The sequence below is a fragment of the Nicotiana tabacum genome, chromosome 13 (assembly GCF_000715075.1).
Source record: "Nicotiana tabacum cultivar K326 chromosome 13, ASM71507v2, whole genome shotgun sequence".
Taxonomy (NCBI): Eukaryota; Viridiplantae; Streptophyta; class Magnoliopsida; order Solanales; family Solanaceae; genus Nicotiana; species Nicotiana tabacum.
Genome location: NC_134092.1, coordinates 78,806,845 through 78,829,457, shown reverse-complemented (window position 1 = coordinate 78,829,457; position 22,613 = coordinate 78,806,845). Strand labels below are relative to the sequence as shown.

The 22,613-nt window shown below is 37.4% G+C and overlaps 1 protein-coding gene and 2 non-coding genes across 4 annotated transcripts; 2 read left to right on the top strand and 1 right to left on the bottom strand.

Moving 5' to 3' along the window:
• Positions 1-9,379: 9,379 nt before the first annotated feature.
• Positions 9,380-16,593, bottom strand: LOC107818565 (uncharacterized). Of its 2 annotated transcripts, none has more exons than XM_016644603.2 (12): positions 16,441-16,593; positions 16,270-16,335; positions 16,011-16,181; positions 14,803-14,868; positions 13,235-13,300; positions 12,644-12,757; positions 12,112-12,263; positions 11,865-11,955; positions 11,672-11,740; positions 11,115-11,206; positions 10,433-10,496; positions 9,380-9,784 (listed from the first exon to the last, which is right to left on the bottom strand). In XM_016644603.2, the coding sequence occupies exons 1-12, from the start codon at positions 16,513-16,515 to the stop codon at positions 9,680-9,682; spliced, it is 1,131 nt and encodes a 376-aa protein (XP_016500089.2). In that variant the 5' UTR covers positions 16,516-16,593; the 3' UTR covers positions 9,380-9,679. The 2 variants fall into 2 exon arrangements, with proteins under 2 accessions (XP_016500089.2, XP_075084157.1); XM_075228056.1 differs by having other exon boundaries at positions 12,112-12,257.
• LOC142168575 (small nucleolar RNA R44/J54/Z268 family) lies at positions 15,400-15,490 on the top strand. Its single transcript, XR_012698426.1, has one exon. It is a non-coding gene; the product is annotated as a small nucleolar RNA R44/J54/Z268 family (small nucleolar RNA).
• LOC142168576 (small nucleolar RNA R44/J54/Z268 family) lies at positions 15,802-15,886 on the top strand. Its single transcript, XR_012698427.1, has one exon. It is a non-coding gene; the product is annotated as a small nucleolar RNA R44/J54/Z268 family (small nucleolar RNA).
• Positions 16,594-22,613: the final 6,020 nt, after the last annotated feature.

The window sequence follows — 22,613 nt, the reverse complement described above, 5'->3', positions numbered from 1 at the left end:
ATTTGAGCGAGGATGGTCTCTCGAACTAAGACAAAAGACAGCCATTAGGCTTTATGGTCGATTTATTGCTTGCTCGAACTCGAAGTAAAGTAACCCTTAGGTTTTTTATTTGAGCGAGGACGGTCTCTTGAACTCAAGATAAAAGACAGCCCTTAGGCTTTTGTAAAAAAGATTGTTTATGTCTTTGTCCCCTTTTTGGCTTGAAAGAGTTTCTTATCATTAGTGTTTGCGAAACTTGTAATGCCTTGGCATGAAATAAGAAATTGTTTGAGAGTTCGAACAATTTTGTACTCATTAGAGTTTTTGAGGCTTTGCTATTATAGAAGCCTTTTATGATTTTGTCGGGGGTAGAATTTTTAACCGGTTTATAAAAGATTTCTAAGGCCTGTTTTGTTACGAAATTTGGACGTCTCCGATCCGTTGTTAATTCGGCCGTAGCCTCTTTAGTTCGGGATTTGCCTCTTGGGCTTGTTTTCCCATTTTACTTCAAGCTTTCCCGAAGTGTCAGTCCCCGAGTGGGGTGGTCGTAGCCTATAAAATCAAGGATTGCCTAAGAGGTCTTATGATCTTCGGAGTTTTATATAAATCGATCTCGTTAATTTTTTGGACGGCAGTCCTCGATTGTGGGGGCAATCATTCGAACTCCGGTCATGGTCGGCCCTTAAGCCTGTTTGCACAATATATCGAGAATATGAAGTAGAAAAACTTTTCAAAGATATGAGATATCGTTAAATAAGAAATTTCTCTCTTTATAAATCATTATACATGCGTACATGTTTTGTGCCAAGGCTCGAGCAAACTACGTAGGCATGGTTCGTTCGACCGTTTGGCCCTTACAATTTTTTCCTATCGATATCCTGCGGCCATGAAGTAATTTCTTCGCATAAAACTTGATATTCAAGGGCAATGCCCCCCAGTATTCGAGGTTGATTGTAAAGAGGCCTCGGATACTGTTGAATTATTCTAAGTTAGCACGATCAATGGTTGCCTCATCAAAAACCTCGCCGAAAAACCCATTTGGGACTAAACCGGTCTAAGGAAAAAAGAGTGCAACGCGTGCTTTCAGACCTAAAGGCTTCGTGTTGAAGAGTCCATCGCTTCTTTTAGTCGAACACCTGCAAGGGTTAGTTTTGAAATATAAATGAGAATGGGAGCGGTCGTACCTTAGCAGTAGTATCGTTTTAGGTGCGATACGTTCCAATTGCTCGATAGTTATTTTCCGTTTATCATGCCAAGCTTGTAGGATCTTTTTCTGATGATTTCGAAAACCTGATACGGCCCTTCCCAGTTCGAACCCAGTTTTCCTTCATTCGGATTTCGGGTGTTGATGGTGATTTTTCTTAGCACCAAGTCCCCGATGTTAAAATGTCGAAGATTGGTTCTTCGATTGTAGTACCTTTCGATCCGCTGTTATTGGGCGGCTAATCAGACGAGAGCGGTTTCGCGCCTTTCGTCCAACAATTCTAGGCTCGTATTCATGGTCTCGTTATTCGACTCCTCTGTTGTATATCGAAACCTGATGCTAGGTTCTCCGACCTCGATCGGGATCAGAGCTTCGGCGCCATAAACCAACGAGAACGGTGTTGCTCCGGTACTGGATTTCGATGTTGTGCGGTATGCCCAAAGGACCTCGGGTAGTATTTCTCTCCATTTTCCTTTGGCGTCGATCAATCTCTTCTTAAAACTTTGGGTGATGGTTTTGTTAGTCGATTCGGCTTGTCCGTTCCCGCTGGGATGATAAGGTGTTGATAGAATCCTTTTGATCTTGTGATTCTCGAGAAATTTAGTTACTTTGCTGCCGATGAATTGTTTTCCATTATCACATACAATCTCGGAGGGCATCCCGAATCGACATATGATGTGGTCCCAAATGAAGTCTATGACTTCCTTTTCTATGACTTTCTCGAAAGCCTGTGCTTCAACCCATTTAGAGAAGTAATCAGTCATAAACAAAATAAACTGAACCTTACCAGGGGCCGATGAGAGAGGGCCGACGATGTCCATTCCCTATTTCATGAAGGGCCATGGGGATAGGACCGAGTGGAGTAGTTCCCCGGGTTGATGAATCATGGGCGCATGCCTTTGGCATTCGTCGCATTTTCGAACGAACTCCCTTGCATCCTTACCCATATCGGTCCAATAATACCCTTCTCTGATTACTTTGTGGACCAGCGAATCGGCACCGGAATGATTTTCACAAGTGCCCTCTTGAATTTCCCGTAGGATGTAATCGGTATCTCCCGGTCCCAAACATATTGCTAATGGTCCATCGAACGTCCTTCTAAACAGTGTTCCGTCTTCGTACAAGGTGAACTGTGCTGTCTTTGTGCGCAGAGCTCTCGATTCCTTTGGATCTGATGGAAGCTTCCCGTTCTTAAAGTACTCTATGTATTTGTTTCTCCAATCCCAGGTTAAACTTGTGGTGTTTATCTCGGCGTGACCTTCTTTGATTACCGATCTCATGAGTTGTACGACAGTCCCCGAGTTGAGTTCGTCATCTTCGACCGATGAACCTAAGTTTGCAAGAGCGTCGGCCTCGCTATTCTGTTCTCGGGGTACATGTTGCAAGGTCCATTCCTTAAATCGATGTAGAGTCGCCTGTAGTTTATCCAAGTGCCTCTGCATTTGATCTACTCGGACTTCAAATGTTCCGTTAACTTGGTTTACCACGAGGAGGATACTTAGCCTCTACGACTTCCGCACCCAACCTTTTATCTAGTTTGAGATCTGCAATCATGGCCTCATACTCAGCCTCAATGTTAGTCAATTTTGTAGTTCTGATAGACTATCTAACTACATTACTTGTGAGTAATTTTAGTACGATGCCTAGTCCGGACCCCTTCACATTCGAGGCACCGTCCGTAAAGAGGGTCCAGACTCCCGAAGAGGTACCCGATTTTATCAGTAGTTCTTTTTCAATCTCGGGTACGAAGGCCGGCGTAAAGTCAGCCACGAAGTCCGCCAAGATTTGAGATTTGATGGCGGTTCGGGGTCGATACTCAATATCATACCCACTGATTTCTATGGCCCATTTGGCCATTCGACCCGAAAGCTCGGGTTTGTGTAAAATATTTCGAAGAGGATAAGTTGTTACAACACATATCGGATGACACTGGAAATATGGTTTTAGTTTCCTAGAGGCGCTTATTAAAGCAAGCGCTAATTTTTCTAAGTGTGGATATCTAGTTTCGGCCTCTCCTAAGGTCCGACTGACATAATAAATAGGGAATTGTGTGCCTCTTTCTTCTCGAACCAGGACTCCACTTACCACTATCTCCGAGACAGCTAAGTACATGTAAAGCTGTTCGTCCACTTTCGGGGTATGAAGCAGTAATGGGCTCGATAAATACCGCTTTAATTCCTCCAAAGCCTGCTGGCATTCCGGAGTCCATGCAAAGTTGCTCTTCTTCTTAAGTAGTGAGAAAAATTAGTGGCTCCTATCTAAGGATCTCAAAATGAATCGTCCTAGGGCGGCTATCCGTCCCGTTAGCCTCTGCACGACCTTTACATTATCTACTACCGTGATATCCTCGATAGCTTTGATTTTATCGGGGTTGATCTCGATTCCCTGATTGGACACCATGAAACCAAAAAACTTGCCCGAGCCAAACCCGAATGCACATTTTTCGGGGTTGAGCTTCATATTGTACTCCCTCAGTATATCAAAAGTTTCCTGGAAATGCTTTAAATGGTCCTTTGCTTGCAGGGACTTAACTAACATGTCATCACTATAAACTTCCATTGATTTTCCTATTTGTTTTTCAAATATTCGGTTTATTAGGCGTTGATAAGTTGCACCAACATTTTTTAGACCGAATGGCATTACGTTATAACAGTAGGTACCGTACTTAGTGATAAACGAGGTATTTTCCTGGTCCTCCGGGTTCATTTGTATCTGGTTGTAACCGGAGTAGGCATCGAGAAAACTGAGAGTCTCGTGGCCGTCTGTGGCATCGATCATACGATCGATATTAGGCAAAGGAAAAGAATCCTTAGGGCATGTTTTATTCAGGTCTTTATAATCTATACACATTCTAAGTTTGTTTCCCTTCTTAGGGACTACCATCACGTTTGCTAGCCATTCAAGGTATTTTACTTCTCGAATGGATCCTATTTTAAGAAGTTTGGTTACCTCGTCCTTGATGAAGGCATGTTTGACCTCGGACTGGGGTCTTCTTTTTTGCTTTACCAGATGAAATTTCATATCCAAGCTTAGTCTATGAGCGGTTATTTCCGGTGGGATCCCTATCATGTCAAGATGGGACCAAGCGAAATAGTCCATGTTAGCTATAAGAAATTGAATAAGCTTTTTCCTGAGCTCGGGATTTAACCCCGTGCCCAGGTATACCTTTCGTTCGAGCAGATGTTCGATTAGCGTGATTTGCTTCAGCTCTTCGATCGTTGATTTGGTAGCGTCAGAATCATCGGGGACCATGAAGGATCGAGGGATCCCATAATCATCATCTTCGTCAGTCTTCTGCTTCTCTAGTTGGGTCGAGGCTGTCGTTTGTGATTGCTATTTGGTGTCCTGTTTCTCCTTTGAATCTGATCCCTTTGTTGATGATAGTGATGATATCAGTATCACTTCATCGACAACAAACATTTCCTTTGCGGCCAGTTGCTCCCCGTAGACCATTTTGATTCCCTCTGGTGTTGGGAATTTTAGAACCTGGTGAAGGGTCGAGGGTACTGCTCTCATTTTGTGGATCCACGGCCTCCCGAACAGGGTGTTATACCTCATGTAGCCCTCGATCACGTGGAAATTCATTTCTTGGATGGTCCCGGCCACGTTTACTGGTAGAGTTATCTCGCCCATATTAGTTTCACATGCCATATTGAATCCATTTAGTACCAGGGTTACGGGAACGAGCTGGTCCTGTAGACCGAGTTTCTCTACGACCCTCGATCGAATGATGTTGGCCGAACTACCTGGATCAATTAACACACGCTTAACTTGAGTTTTATTCATAAGTACAGATATTACCAATGCATCGTTATGAGGCTGCTTGATTCCTTCTGCGTCTTCGTCATTAAAGGACAAGGTTCCTTTAAGTATGTAATCCTGAGTTCGAGATTGCTTCTCTCTTATAATCGACATCTTAGTGCGTTTAAGCACTGGCCCCTGGGGACATCGATCCCTCCGATGATCATGTGGATAATGTTTTATGGCTCTCCTTGTTTGTTTTGTCTATTGAATTCACTGTTTTTGAAATGATTTTTGGCCTGGTCACTTAAAAACTCTCAAAGGTGCCCTTCATTGAATAACCGGGCTACCTCCTTTCTCAACTGCCTGCAATCTTCCATTCTGTGGCAATGGCTGCCATGATACTTGCACATTTGATTAGAATTTATTTGGGTTGGATCGTACTGCAGAGGTCGAGGCCATTTAGTATCTTTGATGCGTCCGATAGCCGACATGATGGCGGATGCATCAATGTTGTATATACTCCGATAACCGCGGTGCTTCCTTAGGTCCGGTATGCCTATCGAAACCATTCTTGTTCATCAGCCCTCGAGACCCTTGGCCTCGATCACTTCTCCTTTCGCCTCGTACGGAGTTGCATCCAGGTTCGCTACCTTTACGATCTCTGTTATACGGCCGGTATCAGTACTTATTCGACCTCGATTCTCGGTAGATATCCTTTTTAATAACGGACCCAAAACCCAACTGGTCGTCTTCGACTCTAATCTTCGATTGATATCGATTGTGAACATCGGCCCAGGTAACAGCCGGGTACTCAATCAAGTTCTGCTTCAACTGCCGTGAAGCCATTGAGCTTCGTTCGTTCAGTCCTTGGGTGAAAGCTTGAACGGCCCAATCATCTGTGACCGATGGTAGATCCATTTGTTCCATTTGGAAATGAGATACGAACTCTCTTAGCATCTTGTTATCTTTTTGCCTTACCTTGAAAAGGTCCGACTTCCTGGTCTGGACCTTTATGGCTCCGGCATGTGCTTTTACAAAAGAATCTGCAAGCATGGCAAAAGAATCGATAGAGTTAGACGGTAAATTATGATACCATATCATTGCTCCCTTTGACAGGGTTTCCTCGAATTTCTTTAATAATATAGATTCGATCTAATCATCCTCTAGATCGTTCCCTTTAATGGCACATGTGTAAGAGGTGACGTGTTCGTTGGGGTCGGTCGTTCCATTATATTTAGGAATGTCGGGCATGCAGAACTTCTTGGGGATCGGTTTGGGAGCTGCGCTCGGGGGGAAGGGCTTTTGTACGAACTTTTTGGAATCCAAACCCTTCAATATTGGTGGTGCCCCCGGGATCTGATCAACCCGGGAGTTATAAGTTTCTACTTTTTTGTCGTTTGCTTCGATCCTCTTTTCTCCTGACTCTATCCGTTTTGTCAGTTCCTCGAGCATCTTTATAATTTCGGGGTTAGTCCCCGATTCTTGTTCATTTGACCTTACTATAGCTAACCCCGTTCTGTGGGTGACTTCCGGGGTGGACCGGGCTCGGGCCTGCTCGGTGCCTGGGTTTGGCTCTGCAACTGAGCTATCGCTACCTGTTGAGCTTGCAACATTTCGAAAATCATATGCTGGCTGATCCCGTCTTCTCCAACATTTTGGGTATTTCGAACTGCAGATCGAGTTCTACAATGAATGTTGTTTTCGGGGTCGGAATATTGGTTCGCCTCAATGGCCACATGTGAATTAACGTCAATTGGATCTAGGCTAGAGTTCCAACGGGGTCAACGAGTGGCCTTTCCTCCCCGGGCGTCAGGTTTTTATTCTCATCTTGAAGGCCAGCTTCGTTGTCGATAGGTAGGGCCATTAATTGAGAGTTCGATGTTTTTAACCTGAAATCAAAGATACTTCCAAGAGCAAGTGTAAAATAGTACGTTTTATAAAAATTCGTATCAAATAACCACTATTATTCTTAGCCCCATGGTGGACGCCAAACTGTTTACCCAAAAAATGGATAGAGTTGAATTTATACGTAGTTCTAAGGATATGTGATATTAATTGATACAAATCGTAAAAAATATACAAATGAATATCGAAATTAGTTATAAAAGAAATGGATGCAAACCGAATGAACTAGTTAACTTAAGCCTTCAAGTTTTATCACCTCCAAATTGAATGAAGAACGATTGATAAAAAAAATAATATGACTAAATATCAAAAGCCAAAGAAGGTAATATTTGCTCTCTTTCCTCTATATTTCAGAATGAATGTGTGTCTGAATCAATGAATGTTCCTGTTACAAATGATAACTACTCTTAATATAGTGGAAGAATTCTACTTTGGATATAATTAAAAATATATAGTGGAGATCCCATGATAGATTAATTAATTAGTTTTTCCTTGATTCAAGCTGTGATTTCCGCCGAGATTCTCTCCCCACTTGCGGCTATAACGACTTTTTTTGTTTCTTGGCTCGGTCTCGATCGTAGCCGATCTCGATCTTGATCGGTCTCTGGGTCTCGAGCTCGATCTTGGTCGAACTCGATATTGATCGGTCTCTGGGGCCCGAGCTCGACAACCTAACTTCGAGTCATGGCTCGATATTATAATGATGAATCTCGGACCATTATGTTCCAATCTCGATTTGTCATACGAAGGGCAGACTCGATTTTGACCGTATACAGAAAGATTGCAATTATAGTCCCTTAATTTTTAATTTTGATACGTCTGCTGTCTAACTAAACAAATTTCAACCATCAACTAAAACAATTGCATGCTTTTGGTTTTTCACTGCCACATTTTCAAATCTAAAATTTAATATTTTAAGCAAAGATAAGGAGGAAGTGATAAGTAACTTTTAATTGCTTGCATAAAATACAATTACTCACACAGGACACAGTTTTAACAATATCATTAAGATTTCGCTAAATTTATGGACATTTGTTAGTGGAGGGACTAGAGGTACAAAATACTATTATTAAAGGTTAAATATGCTTGGTTTGGATATTATAGGGATCGGATTTCAATGCAATAATGAAGGGAATAAAATTTTTATTTTCTCTTTCTTTTTAGCTAGAGAGAGAAATACAGTACGTTCTAATATACTGATTCATCATTCATATCACTTCCTATGTGTTACGCATACAGCAGCATTTCTTTGGTGAGATAAAGTAGTTAAACCAGAAGCTCCCAAATATTTGCTTTCCTATTTTATTCACAATGCCATCGCATTCCTTTCTCAAACTTATTACGGACTACTATAATTTTTATTCATATGATCGTCTAGTACTTCATTTTCCACTATACTATCACTAGTGATACTTATTTTCATCATTGAAAGTATTTTTTTTTTACCTTTAATTTTAAGCATATTGTTGCTGTCCTTAACACAAAAATCACGCAAGGTTGAGGCATGATACTTAATGAAACAACTCACTATATGCACCAAGTTGAGGTTAAAATATATACCTTTTTTTAAAGTTGGAACCAAATCCTAATCAAGTCCAATGCAGGTTCTCATAAGCTCAACCTGAATAGATTTGAATAAATAATAAAGAAGGCTTGTGTTTATTAAATTCATTTTTAGGGGGTTAGGGAGAAGGGGTCTTTACTTACTTGGAAAGAAATCATCTCCTGATTAAGATAACAACATCGTAACTCAAAGATCCCATGTTCGAGTTTTATCCTTAGCATTGTTACTTTACTTAATTTTCCATGAAATAAATAAGAGAAATATAGTCTATTCACCATTCACACCACGACTGTGAAAAATAAAGGTCACCCATATACTGTTAACTACTCCCATTATTACCACAACACTGTAAGTTTTGGTCGTAATAATAAATACTTGCAGTTAGGCTAATTTGTGAATCTGTTACACCTGCTAAATCAATATGAATCCAAGTGGATCTCCCTTCTAATCTCCCTTCTACCCTTGTATTATTTTTTTGGGGGAGGGGGTGAAGAGGGAAAATTTATCCTTGTCCCAAACAGATATATAAACATTTTTGGTAGCCTAAAGGAGGGGTCCAAGTGGTGTGCTTGTTAATACATGAAGATTCGATTGGATTACAGAAAATAAGCTGCAATCCCGCCTATTTGATAACACTGTCGTAATCTTTGAATGCTAATGCTTTTTATTAGTCGTGGAAACAACTATTTGCCATTTGGTGATAGATATTCTAGTACAGAATCTGGGAAACTTCCAATTTCTTTCCTATGCTAGTACGAGGAAAACACCAAGTTCGCGCCAGCACACCAAATCATGTCAAGGATATGACTAGAGACATTCGTGTTTATCGCCTATGATTTAATTTCGTTTCACATAACTGGAAAACCTCCACCACTACTGTCAATTCATCCTTTTGTCATCTCCTACATCTTTTTGGCTAACTGGAAGTAGTGAAAGTAACTCTTCAAACCTTCGCTTCGCACTAGAGGAGGAGATGTTAGCTATTTTGTTACCAGAGACAGCAAGATATTTAATTAAGTCACAGAAAAGAAAGGAGAACCTTATAATATTTGCAGGGTTTCTGATGATATGTAAGAAGCACCATTCTAATTTTAAAGTACTTTTTTTTTTACTACAGAAGAAACACATACAACAAAACTAAATTACCTTTCTTTTCCCCCCCCAAGAAATGCTAACCTCATTCACCTCAAAATAGTGCAAGTGCCCCAAAAAGAAAAGAAAAGAACGGTATTGCATGCACAATGCAACAAATGTTTAAACAATGCATTTTCAGCAAAGTGCAATCACTTGATGCTTGCTCGGGGAATTGAAGATGTGCATGGTCCAGCAGATGTCATGAATGGGATTCCTTTGAATGTGGCAATTCCTTTATCATCAGTGAAAAGGTTCTGCAGTACATGATTCTCACATGAGAAACATCTAAATGGATAAGGAGACAACCATACCATGGATGTGATATTTTTATCATTATAAGTTTCCCTTCCCCGTTTTATACAACACATCATTTCCAAGCAGGTTGAGGTCAGCTATATGAATTTATGAAAATTTACCTATACTATATAGTTGAAAAGTTAATGCAAACCTAATTTTACAGCTTCTGAATTCTAAACAACTGAAAACTCAAAAAGGGACCCTATCTTTCTCGAGCTAAACAATTAACTTAGAAGAATGCCCCTGTCCCTCTAGTAAACTAATCAGTCTCATTCTAATAACCATGGTAAGCTACATCATGAGGTTTTTCACAAACAATGAGTTTCATTATATATTTGAAGAGTCAATCAGCCCTGACAATATCATATAGGTTTTCTATTTGTACTTTGGCCCAAAAGACTGAAGCCTCTGATGAAATTGAAAAGGCCAGTTGAGAATGAGATCTCAATCATGAAGAGCAGTCAGTTACCAATGGGTTCTAGCCTTCTAGTAGCAGTAGTTGCCAACTAAGAGAACATGACAGATAGAGCTCTGAATGCAGTAAGTTTATTCGTCCACCAAACATAACAAGATTTAGATATGCAGAAAAAATCAAAGATACATACCACGGCAATTTTATCAAATTGTTTCTTTTTGGGATTCAGAACATCTTCTGGTTTCCCATCATGCCTAGATAGACAAATGCAGACATTAATAACCATAACAGAATCTGAGTCTTACGTTAAAAATACATGGTACCAAAAAGAACAAAAGCCATAATGTTATATCCAGCCTAATGGCACAACTTAAAGAAAACAGAGGAAACACACGCTCTTTAGGGCAGCCATAAACCATAATTACTGTCAAAATGGGGGAGAAAAAGAACATAACCAGAAAAAGAGAACAATGGTCTTGAGGTCACTCGATCTGAAGGACTGACAACTGACTAGTATCTAAGGGCACTGGAATTTCAAATGTACTTTTTTAAAAAATCACCTTAGTTGAAAGACCTTGCTTGCTATAATTCTCTCTGCTTCTTAAGGTGATAAATATAGTAGTTCCGAAAATCTTGGGCCAGGAACAGAAAGGGGAAATTTAGAAGGTTGATGGCAGAAAGGTAGAGTCCAAGAACAAAAAAGGACATGGGACAGATGTTTTGTGAAAGAACGATTTTTTTTTATGAAGGAAATCTTTTATTAATACATTCCACATAATATATATTACGCGAATCGGTGCCATAAATCAAGCCCAGAGAATGTGGACCTTGAAATTTATGCAATACCAACAGATTTAGCTACAAAAACATACCCAGAAAATAAGATGCACTCCCCAACTTTGGCACCTTTTGGTGCTATCAAAGGCTCCACCACAGTATGATCTTCATTAGAAGCACATAATACCTATAAAGAAAATTAGGAAAAAAGAGTTACTATCAGTAAGAAATGAGAGATAGTACTGCGAACAGAGAGAAGACTACAAACAGATTAACTTGAGCTGGACAACTCTACACATTCAGCTAACCCATCTTTCTTCAGATATAATACCTAAATATTCCTATGCACAAATTACATTTGTCTGGATTTCAAACTGCTTTAGTGGATATGTTCTAACTACATTAAGAACGCTAGATATTCGAATAATGAGAAAGTACCATAGTGACCTAGAGTTCTCAACAGACACTTAGAAGTCAACACAAGCAGATAGCAAATGAATAGTTAAATTACCATTATATTAGGAAGAGGAGGCAGAACATTCAATATAATGCAAAAATTAACTAGCTAACGCTAATTTACACCAAATTAGACTCCCATGCTACTGGAAAATATAATGTGAAATTAAGCATAGCTTAGATGGGAATATAATACCATTCCCTCTGATGCTACATCCCTTAGTTTCGATGGTTTCATGTTTGTCACGAGTACCACAAGGCGATTCTGCAGGGACAACAACCAACATAAAATAATTAGAAGAAATAAAAGCTCCCAAAGAATGCAGCAATACCAATTCAAAGAAGCCAGAAATATAGCATATACTAATGCTTAATGACAGAGGGCATACAGCCAACTGCTCCGGACTGCAAAACTTTGCCAGGCCGCTAACCACTTGACGACATTTTGCTTCTCCAACATCTATCTCCTCAACCAGTAAGCTATACACAGGGATAACACAGGAAAAGGTTTTAAAACAAATTAGATAACATATAAAGTTGCTAAGGCATGGTATCACCAGAACATGAAAAGGACAAAAGGGAATGGATAAGTATCGGGAAAGAGACTACAAATAAAAAGAATGAAAAATACAATACCTATCAGCTGATGGATGTTTCCATGCTTTTTTAATGTGGCCAATTTGTAATTTGAGCAAACTAACACTGATATCTTTATCTTTCTCATCTACCTTTTCAGGCAACTTCTTTTCAGCAGAAGTTTGATTATCTGCAGCAGCTTTCTTCTTCAGCTATTTAAAGGGATAAGTGTTAGAAACAGTTTAAAATTTGGGATATTTCACAGTAACAAAAACCTGATAGCATCAAGAACGTGCCCTTATTGCAAACAAGTCATACCAGAGTACCTAGGACTGCAACAAAGACACTAATCATAGGTAATGACAATATTTTCTTCTTTTTTTATTGAGGAATGGTAAGTGTAGTAATGACAATATTTTCTATTACCGTCACTAATTGAAAAGGCAAAATTTTCTGCCACTTGCAACAAACGGTCCAGAGAACCAGAAACAAAGTTAAATAACAAAAAAGTTTTAACTGTAAGAGGAACGGACCCAAGAACTTTATCAGCAAATAAAAACAACCGAAGGCCAATGTGTTACAAGTAACATACCGCACCACTACTGTTCTTTGTTGAGTCTGCATCTGAGCTACTAGCCTTTTTGGTCTCCGACTCAGTTTTTTTTATATTTGACTCCACTTCTACCTTCTTCAAACTTTTAGATGCCTGAATCAATGCCAGGGAAAAAAGATATTAAAAATAGCCCATTCTTGGACTTTGTTGGGCCTAAAAACTAATCGATTCAAGGAATGCTTCAAATCAAGATAGTATAGTAATTCAAAAGCGTTACTGAGAATAGCGTGTTTTAATAAAAGTATTCCACAGAAGTAGCCAAGAGCAATGCAACTTAATGCTGTTAATTTGTAAATATTCCATAAAATATGCATTAAACGAATTGCCACAAGTAAAGAAATGAATTATCACATATTTCTGTCTCCACTTTTATTTCAGTAATGAAGAAAACCATTTATATTGTTCCATTAACGAATACTGCAGTAGACTGGATGTCACTGCTCCTGTTCTGGTCACTGGAAATGTAGCAATGCATGGAAAATGGAGTTCAAACAAGTCAGAGCATATCAATTCTGCTCTCAAGATAGTTCTTCAGAAAGTCTAGCTCAATGCAGTAAAAGCATTACTCACAGGTGGCTCAAATTGGACCTTCTCCAGAAAAATAGTTTGGAATTTATCTCCAACATCACCTTTAATCTGCACAAAAATAGATGTATTCAATAGAATGTGTGCTGATTTCTTGCTCAATATAAATCCAGGAGCAATCAAACTACCTCACATTGTTCGCTCATAACATATAAAAATTCAATTATTAAAAGTAGTGGTTTGCTGTTTAAACACTGGCTAATATTTTGCAAGGCCGAGCATCATAGAATGGATTAGACTTGAAATAAGAAATGATTTTTTCCAGTAATCATAAAAACCCCAAGATGGAGAAATAGAAAGAACTAGAGAGTGAAAACAGGACCAGGAGCCCAGCTGTGCCTACGAGAGCTTGGTTAGTTTTTAAAAACAAACAAATATTCTCCCGGACTCACCCTGAAAGCCTTTCATTAAACTACTTAGTTCTTTCATTAACTCAGCTTCTTACCTCATTCACTCAATTTAAACATACCATGAAGAACAAAACTAAATGATCCAATTTCGATTTTATGGTATGGTTAGTAGGCCAGCTTCATGTCCTGCGCACAGGTTTTGCTCCAAAATAATATCACAATCTATCGAGGGTGAAGTTGTCCTTTTTTAAGGATGTGAAAATTTCCAGAAAATGAAAAATTTGTCCATTTCCTTAGTTAATGGATAGTGCAGGGAATTTTCCGCTTTGCAATATTCTAGGTTTACTAATTGGTTGTTTTGTTCTCAGAAATTCAGAAAACCAGAGAGGAAAGGCAAATCTTTTCTCTGCCTGTTTTTGTTCAATTCTAACAAGGGAAGAAAGTCAGTTTTCATATTTTGTTCAACAGAGAATAAACAAACTAGGAGCTATATACAGAAGTGAAATGGTTAAAAAAGCTAATTACTTTTACACCCAGCTCTATTCTTTATTTGAATGTCATGAGTAGTATATTCGGATGTCCATTATATCAAATTCCATGTAGCATTTGTAGTTCAGAATAGTTTTATTTTTGCATGTGATGGTGACATACCTGAACATTATAAAGGACTAACTTTTCAATTTGAAAGCACAAAACTACATAGTAGCCCCACATCTTTTTTCACTCAAATTAATCAAAAACTATATTTGACTACAATGCTAAACAAGTGTACCAAATCTCACAGCTAACTTTTGGTTCATTCTGTAATCATCTATAAGTCTTTTCAGTTTTCCTTGTCAAAATAGTAACAACCACCAAATAAGGAAAATCATAACAGCAACCAATTTCCTTTTTCCCTAGTAACAATTAATCTTCTCTCTCTATTACTCAATCCTCAAGACAAAGAAAGTCACAGCCAAAACAAAACCAGCTTTTACAATCTGATGATAAAATGACTGACATACTCATGCTCAATTAGTAGAAAGATTCCATCCTAAGTAGAGCAACCTGTGGACATCACCAAACTCAACACATCAAGGCCATCGCGTAAGCCTTTCCTTTTGACATTCGATATACTGCTGGATGAAGATCCCAATTTCTAGATACTACCACTCTACTATCATCTAATCTCAGTTTAAAGATAGATATAAAATTCTAGCATACCTGGATATAGTCCATCCATCTAAGCAAGTATGGCAATTTGTTCCTATCAGAGTTTGAAAGACTGATCTGATGGCAGTAGAATGATGATAGCATGTTAGAATGAAAGAGTGAGCTAAAGAAGTTTGCATTCAAAACTATATCATATTTCAATTAAGGAACTGTGGAAGGTGACATTTAAAAAACCACTTACACTACAGTATAACAAAGAATAAGAATCGCCTAATCGACCATTAAAAGCTTTAATATTTATGCCTAACATGACAATGCAATATGGACATAAAGATCATGTTTACGTAAAACGTAACTCTTCAAGGTGTGTCAGGTGTGATAGAAAATGTCCATTTCCAACAAAAGGGAGGAAACAGTTTCCGACACTTGTAGGAAGAATCAGTTTCCATTACAAATATATCAACTCTTATTCAAGATTACTACTTGTTTCTTTATCAAAAATATAAGTACTTGTTGCTGTCAACATTTAGTAATTGTTGCCGACATTAATACTCCAAAATAACACTTCAGATCTCCATTGTATGAAATTGTGACTTATCTTTTCTAGCCTTTTTGTTATTGTTAATGACAAATTAACTCTTTTGTTGATTTGCAAGTGATGATAAAACAGACAGGGACATCAGATCTCCATCAAATGGGGAATGATGACTAAGTCTAATGGGAATCTCTCTGATGCAATTCAGCTAAGATAAAATTTCTTTTAGTTCTCGGCTCACTTTTAAACAGTAAAAGTTATTGTAGAGCACTATTTGCTTGCATTGTTCCAATTTTTATGGTATGATTGGAATACGTGAGATAGTTGTTTATTGTTCTATTATGCTCTTATTTTAAATCTGAAACGAAAATACCATAGGTTTCCTTATCGAAGCATATGATGGGTATAATTATGCTTGTACTGGTATGTCATGTACAATTGCAAATTTAGATATGCACCTTTGTTATAATTACTCATTTTCCATTATTTTTAATCCTATGTCTTTTCATGTTGTCCGTGCAAATGACGATAAAACAGACAGGGACATCAGAACCCAGAAGGGTATTGATGATTTATCGATGGGAATCTCTCTGATGCATTATACCATTTTGTATTCAAGTGTGATTTTTGGCAGCTTAACCTTTTCTAACTAGTAATATAATCAAGAAAATGATTTCCTATGATAAAATATTCGAAAGAACAATTAAGAGAAGGAAATACATACCATGAATGAATACACCGATGCAAAAACAACTATATCAGCTGCTGAAATCTTGAATCCATTGCCCAAAATAACAGACTTTTTACTCAAATCCTCATTCAACTCACTTAGAGCTTTAAAGCTTGCCCCAGAATCAGCAGGGAAGTTACTGGCAAACTCCACCCATTTCACTAACTGAAATGAAAATTTCATCTCAACGTCAAATTGAAACTAAATAAATCCAAAACTCAGTACAAAAAGCTAGCGAACGTTGAAATATTACCTCTTTATTTTTTTGGGAAGAATTTAAAATGTCTGTACACAAGCTTTTAATGTCTTTATCCGAATTCTGCATAATTTAGCACCAAAAATAATCCATCAATTTGTATTTGTTACATGCACTCAACTTAATTCATGCATACTGCAAAAAATGTTAGGGCTGAAAAAAACTTACTGGGTTTAATGACAGGGTGGAGAGGTGATTGCTTAGAGCTGAAACAATGTTTTGCTTCTGATCTGCAGATGCCATGGTTCGATGATTCTTTGGTGTATTTACTTTTAGAACTAGAAACTTCACTTCAATTGTTCAAATCGACCAAAAATAGGATTTTGTAGGGTTTTATTCTCACTTGTGGGCTGGAGCATAATTGGAAATTTGGAATGCTCTGTCCATGTTGAAAATGGGCCATATTTGTTTTGGATGGCCGAAGATCATAAGCCCAAAGTGAAAATGATATTTCTAGATGGATATTTTCATAATTACTTACGGATTTATAAAATATTTCATAATCTACAATTAGTATAAGAATAACAGATTCTACAATAAATATATAAAATATATCTATATCTATATCTGTCTATATATCTATACTATATTAAAAGAGGTCCTTAGTGAAATATCATTCGCATTTATTACCCTTTAAAATATGATTTTACATCTAATAATATTGTCATTTATCGATTCTCCTAATATTTAGGACATTAAGATCAACAAAATTTAGTTTATTAAATTTTTTCTTATTTGCATTAGGCTTAGGCCTTTAAAATCAATTTAAAAGATTTTCTTATTCTACAAAAACAGAAATAACGAACTTTAAAAACTTACCTAACGTTAATTAGGTAAACATGGAAACTTGAACGATTATAATTTATTGCTTTCTACCATAAATAACGACAAAATCGAATAGAGTTTCTTTAATTAACTGTAAAATTCTAACAATTTGTGAAATTAAAGTGGCCGATCTCTTATTTAATTTAAATGAGGTTAAACGGGTTCTCTAATATCGATAAAGCAATAGCTTCCCATTGCAAATAACAATAGTAAAACATGTACAAGTTTAGGACTAAAATAATATATTTAGGTCTTTAAAATTAAACATCACTCGCTTAAAATATGATTTTGAGCATCCATTATTTTGATTAAAATACTGTCGTTCTTCTTTAATTTCATCATATTTCTTAATTCATGGTTAAAGATTATATGTTATTCTATAGACTATTGTCAGTGTTTGTCCGTTATTTTATATATATTTCTTCAAGGTCACCAAAAGATGGTTCTTGCTATAAAAAAAATGTCCGACCAAGGGCCATAAAAGTTTGATTTTGGTAGCAAAAGATATGACCATCAAAATCAGTTTGTATGTTACATTTAGGGGTAATTTTATATGTAAAATTTTCATTCATCTTTTTGTATTCCTATAGGAGTGAACTTATTGTACTTATGTTATGTTTTTAATTTAGCATTAGTTTAAGAGTAATTTTCTTCTCATTTGAAAAAGGTGAAACTAGATTCTCAATGCCATAATTTTACTCTTTTGAGATGGAAAATAGAATTGATAAAAAGTTTTAAAAAAATTGAATTTTGAAAAATTGTTACTTGAATGTTGCTCTATAAAAGTCTAGGTGAGGGTTGTTCAGTCGATGTGTTTCTATTTTGATTTTCTTGATAATTTATTTATATTTGGTTTAGATCAAATGTCCAAGTCTAAAGTCAGTGGGCAAATTAAAATTTAAGATTAGAATGTCATTGCAATTAGTTTTCTTTGTAATTATTTATATATTTGATTTGTTTAATACATGTATGTTTATTTCTGATTTGTGTTTATAGTAATTTGTTTAGGTTTTGCTTATTTAATTTATAATTTGTCTAGGTTTATTTGGAATGAATACCAAAGTTATTGTGGAGTCCAAACCGTGTGCTCATTATGAAATTCATTAAATTTAATTTATTGAAATTGAAATAACCATGTTTTATATGGAGCTCACATAGCAAACTTTAAATAAAAATAAATCATATGAGAAAAGAGAAATATATAAAATGAGATACAATAATATGATTTGGTCATTTGACCTATATATGAGCAATTTACTAAAAAATAGTATACAAACATTTTTCTCCAAAAAAGAAAATTAGCCAAATAAGAAATAGATTTATATTTTCCTTTTAAGAAAAGTAACAAAATAAATGTGGCATTTGCCCTTGCTTCAAAGAAAAACTAAAACTCAAATAAGGTAGATTATGCCAAATACAACAACATAATATATCATTATTTTATACAATAAAATACATATAATTATAATTACTACTAAATAACTAACTCATCTAAATCTTTCATCTTTGAAGATTTAGAAAATATTCAATTACTTTGAATTCATCTATATGTAAAGTATTTGTTATTTATTTAAAACATTATTGCATGTATTTCGACATCAATTGTTATTTCATGTAATTCACTCTTATTCTATATTTTGTATGTCCTTTTAATAATAGACGCAGAACACACAAAGGCATTTAGCGAAATGTCGTTCGTCTTTTTTACTCTCTAAAAATAGAGTTTGCACTGAACAAAATAGTCTTTTACAATTATCGTCCTAATATTTAGGAATTTAAAATAAAATAAATTTATTTATTATATGTTTCCTTATTCAAATTAAAATTTTAATTATTAAATCTTTCCTTATTGACCTACGTAAAAAGTCTTGATATTTTGGACTTTAAATTAATAGACTTTACTTCATATTAATTCTTTATTTCCTTATTTAAACTATGTAAAATGATATAATATCTTTCATGTTTTTTTTTAAAATTTTATAATTTAAAATAAACTTAAACTTTGTTACAAAGATTAAAATATATACGCTGATGTCCTCTAACCTGTGGCTTGCAAGTGTTTGCCGGCGTAGTCAAAGGCTATGTTTGATTGCACCGATATTGTCACACCAGACGATGTCGCAGGGTCAGGTGGCAGATCTTTTGTGAATCCTACTTTTAGCAGATAACAGACCATGTTTTGGATTGGATTATTCATGTAAGTATAATCTAGAGTTCTTTATTGATCAAATACGTAATATGTGGGAAGAAATCATCGGGTCCAGAAGATAACAGAAGCTGTTATCTGATATAACAAACATAATTTTCTTAAATCTTAAACCAACTAATACAAAATGGTGAACGGAGAACAATTGCAAAATTCTATATTCTAACTAGGTCTTTGTCTCATAGGTATGAAATGATCAGAGGAACAAAAACGTTAACAAAGAAAATTCTATGCATAATTTTGATTAAAAACATGGTCTGTTATCTTTTGCTTTTCTCCTCTTGTTATTCTCTTTTACCTTAGCGAATTTTAAAACAACAAGCTATAATTTATTCTTTCTAGACTTTATGTTTGAGTTGGTTGATATGTGTGTTTGTTGCTGTCGCGTGAAATTTTGAAACAACAAGCTATAATTTATTCTTTTCTAGACTTTATGTTTTAGTTGCTTGATATGTGTGTTTGTTGCTGTCGCGTGAACTAAATGAAAGATTTCTAGGTTAATTGTTGAAGCAAAGAATTTAAATAGATAAAACTGATCAAAGGAAGTTGTTGGATGAAGAAATTAATGCGGTCGTCAATGAGCTGAGATGATATTTTGACATTTTAACATAGGGGACTTGGTACTAAGAAAAGTCACTCTCAACACCCGAAATTCGAATGAAGGAAAACTGGGTCTGAACTGGGAATGACCGTATCAGGTTCTCAAAATTGTCGGAAAAGGATCCTACAAGCTCGGTATAATAAGCGGTAAATAAATACCGAGCAATTGGAACGTATCACACATAAAACGATACTACTGCTAAGGTACGACCCTTCCATGTTCGTTTGTATTTCGATACTAATCCTTGCAGGTGTTCGAGCAGAAACAGGGATGGATTCTTCAAACACAAAACCTTTATGTGTGAAAGCACATGTTGCACTCCTTTTTCCTTAGACCGATTTTGTCCCAAATGGGTTTTCCGGTGAGGTTTTTAACGAGACAACCATTGATCGTGCTAACTTAGAACGATTCAACAGTATCAGAGGCCTCTTTACAAATCAACCTCGAATACTGGGGGGCATCGCCCTCGGATATCAAGTTTGGGCAAGCTCGTTACTCTATGGCAACATGGTCTCGATAGGAAAAATTTGTAAGGGCCAAATGGTCAAACGAACCATGCCCGCATAGTTTGCTCGAGTCCTAAATATGTACGCATGTATAATAACCAATAAAGAGAAATTTTTCTTTACTGATATCTCATACCTCATACCTCAGAATGGTTCTTCTGCTTCATATTCTCGATCTATTATGCAAACAGGCTTAAGGGCCGACCATTGACGGAGTTTGAACTATAACCTCGAACCGGGGACTACGTATAAAGCCTAAGGGCTACGTCACTTCATGTTCGAGCAAATTCTCACTCGACTACAAAGCCCAAGGGCTACCTTGATTCAAGTTCGAACTATAACCCCGAATCGGGGACTACGTAAAAAGCCTAAGGGATACCTTGATTCGTGTTCGAGAAATTATTCTCACTCGACTGTAAAGCCTAAGGGCTACCTTATTTCGAGTTCGAGCAAACACTCACTCGACCGTAAATCCTAAAGGCTACCTTAATTCGAGTTCGAGCAAACCCTCACTCGACCGTAAAGCCTAAGGGCTACCTTAATTCGAGTTCGAGCAAATACTCACTCGACCATAAAGCCTAAGGGCTATTTTTTATTTCGAGTTCGAACAAACACTCACTCGACTATAAAGCCTAAGGGCTATTTTTTATTTCGAGTTCGAGCAAACACTCACTCGACCATAAAACCTAAGGGCTGTTTTATGCTTTGAGTTCGAGAAACCATCCTCGCTTAACTATAAAACTAAGGGTTACTTTACTTCGAGTTCGAGTAAGTACTCACTCGATCAAAAGGCCTAAGGGCTACACTAGTTCGGTTTTGATCAAATTATGTAAACCCCAACCTTAGAATACAACTTCACAATTCTATAAAGCAGAAAGGAAGAAAGTTTTTTATACATGTCAAAAATCATTTACAAGGGCAGCATGACCCGATCAAATCTCTTTACAAAAGACCAAAACGGTCTTATAAGAAACACAAAAAATACTAAAGGACTTAGCCCTCTGCAGGAGTAATATCTTCGCCCTCGAAGCCCCCTTCGCTGTTAGATCCGCTCGTACTCTCGGTATCATCATCATCGGAAAAAGCCAACACTCTAGTTTCGGCTTCAAGCTCCTTAGCTTTCTCGATCTCGACTGTAAGATCGAAGCCACGAGTATGGATCTCTTCAAGAATCTCCCTTCGAGACTGGTATTAACATGCTCGGAAACCCAATTTGCTCGAGCCTGAGCAGCCTCATCAACCTCTTTTGCTCGAACCTGAGCAGCTTCGGCATCAGATCGATAAACAACCACCATTGCATCAGCATTGGCCATGGCATTCTCAACCTTCGATTTGGCCGCTGCAAGTTCCGTGGCCAATCTCTCTCGATCAGAATCTGCTGAGCTCAACCGAAACTGGAACTCCTCGATTTTCTTGGCTTACACCAAGGTTTTCTCTTTCAAGCTTTGGAGTTGGGCCTCAGCCGAAGCCAGTTGAGTTCGGGCAGTCTTCTTTTCTGAGGTGATGCGGTCCATGTTCTTCTTCCATTCCTCGGCCTCCGACTTCACTACGTCCACTTCAATACGAAGCTGCCTGATCACGTCGAGCTATTGCTCGACCTGCGGGATCGAACTATTAGCCATCACTCCTGAATCAATATCATTAAATCCAAAGATTCTTTTTACCTGCTCGACTAACTCAGCTTGTTCTTTCCGAGATGCTTCAAGCTCACCCCGAAGTCTTTTTACTTCTCCTTCTCTCTGCTCACTGAGAAGCTTGAAGGCATCTCTCTCCTCAGTAAGCCTTCGAACTTCGGCTTCGTACCAACTCAGCTCCCCTCGGGATTGGAGAAAAGCCTCATGATGAAGCACAAAAGCCTACAAAAATAAAAGGAAGGGATTATACAAGAAAAAAAAAACAAGTATGAAAATTGTAAAAGAAAGTATGAACCTACCCGATTCAGGGTCCGTTGGGCTTCGTTGAAAAGGCAAGATGCTCCCACCTCGCTCGAGCTCTTTTTCGAAACCTCTAAGTCACTCGGACCGGTGGCATCTTCTACCCTGATAAAATAACCATGGAAAGGATCCTCCTCTCCATGGGCTCCCTCCCCATGACAAGTCTCTACAGCTTGAGCGTCACGTATCATCGACTGGGAAAATGAAGGAAAAGAGGGGGAATTCCCGATCTCTATTCCCCCGAGTAGGTCTTTTTGAGCACCACCTCC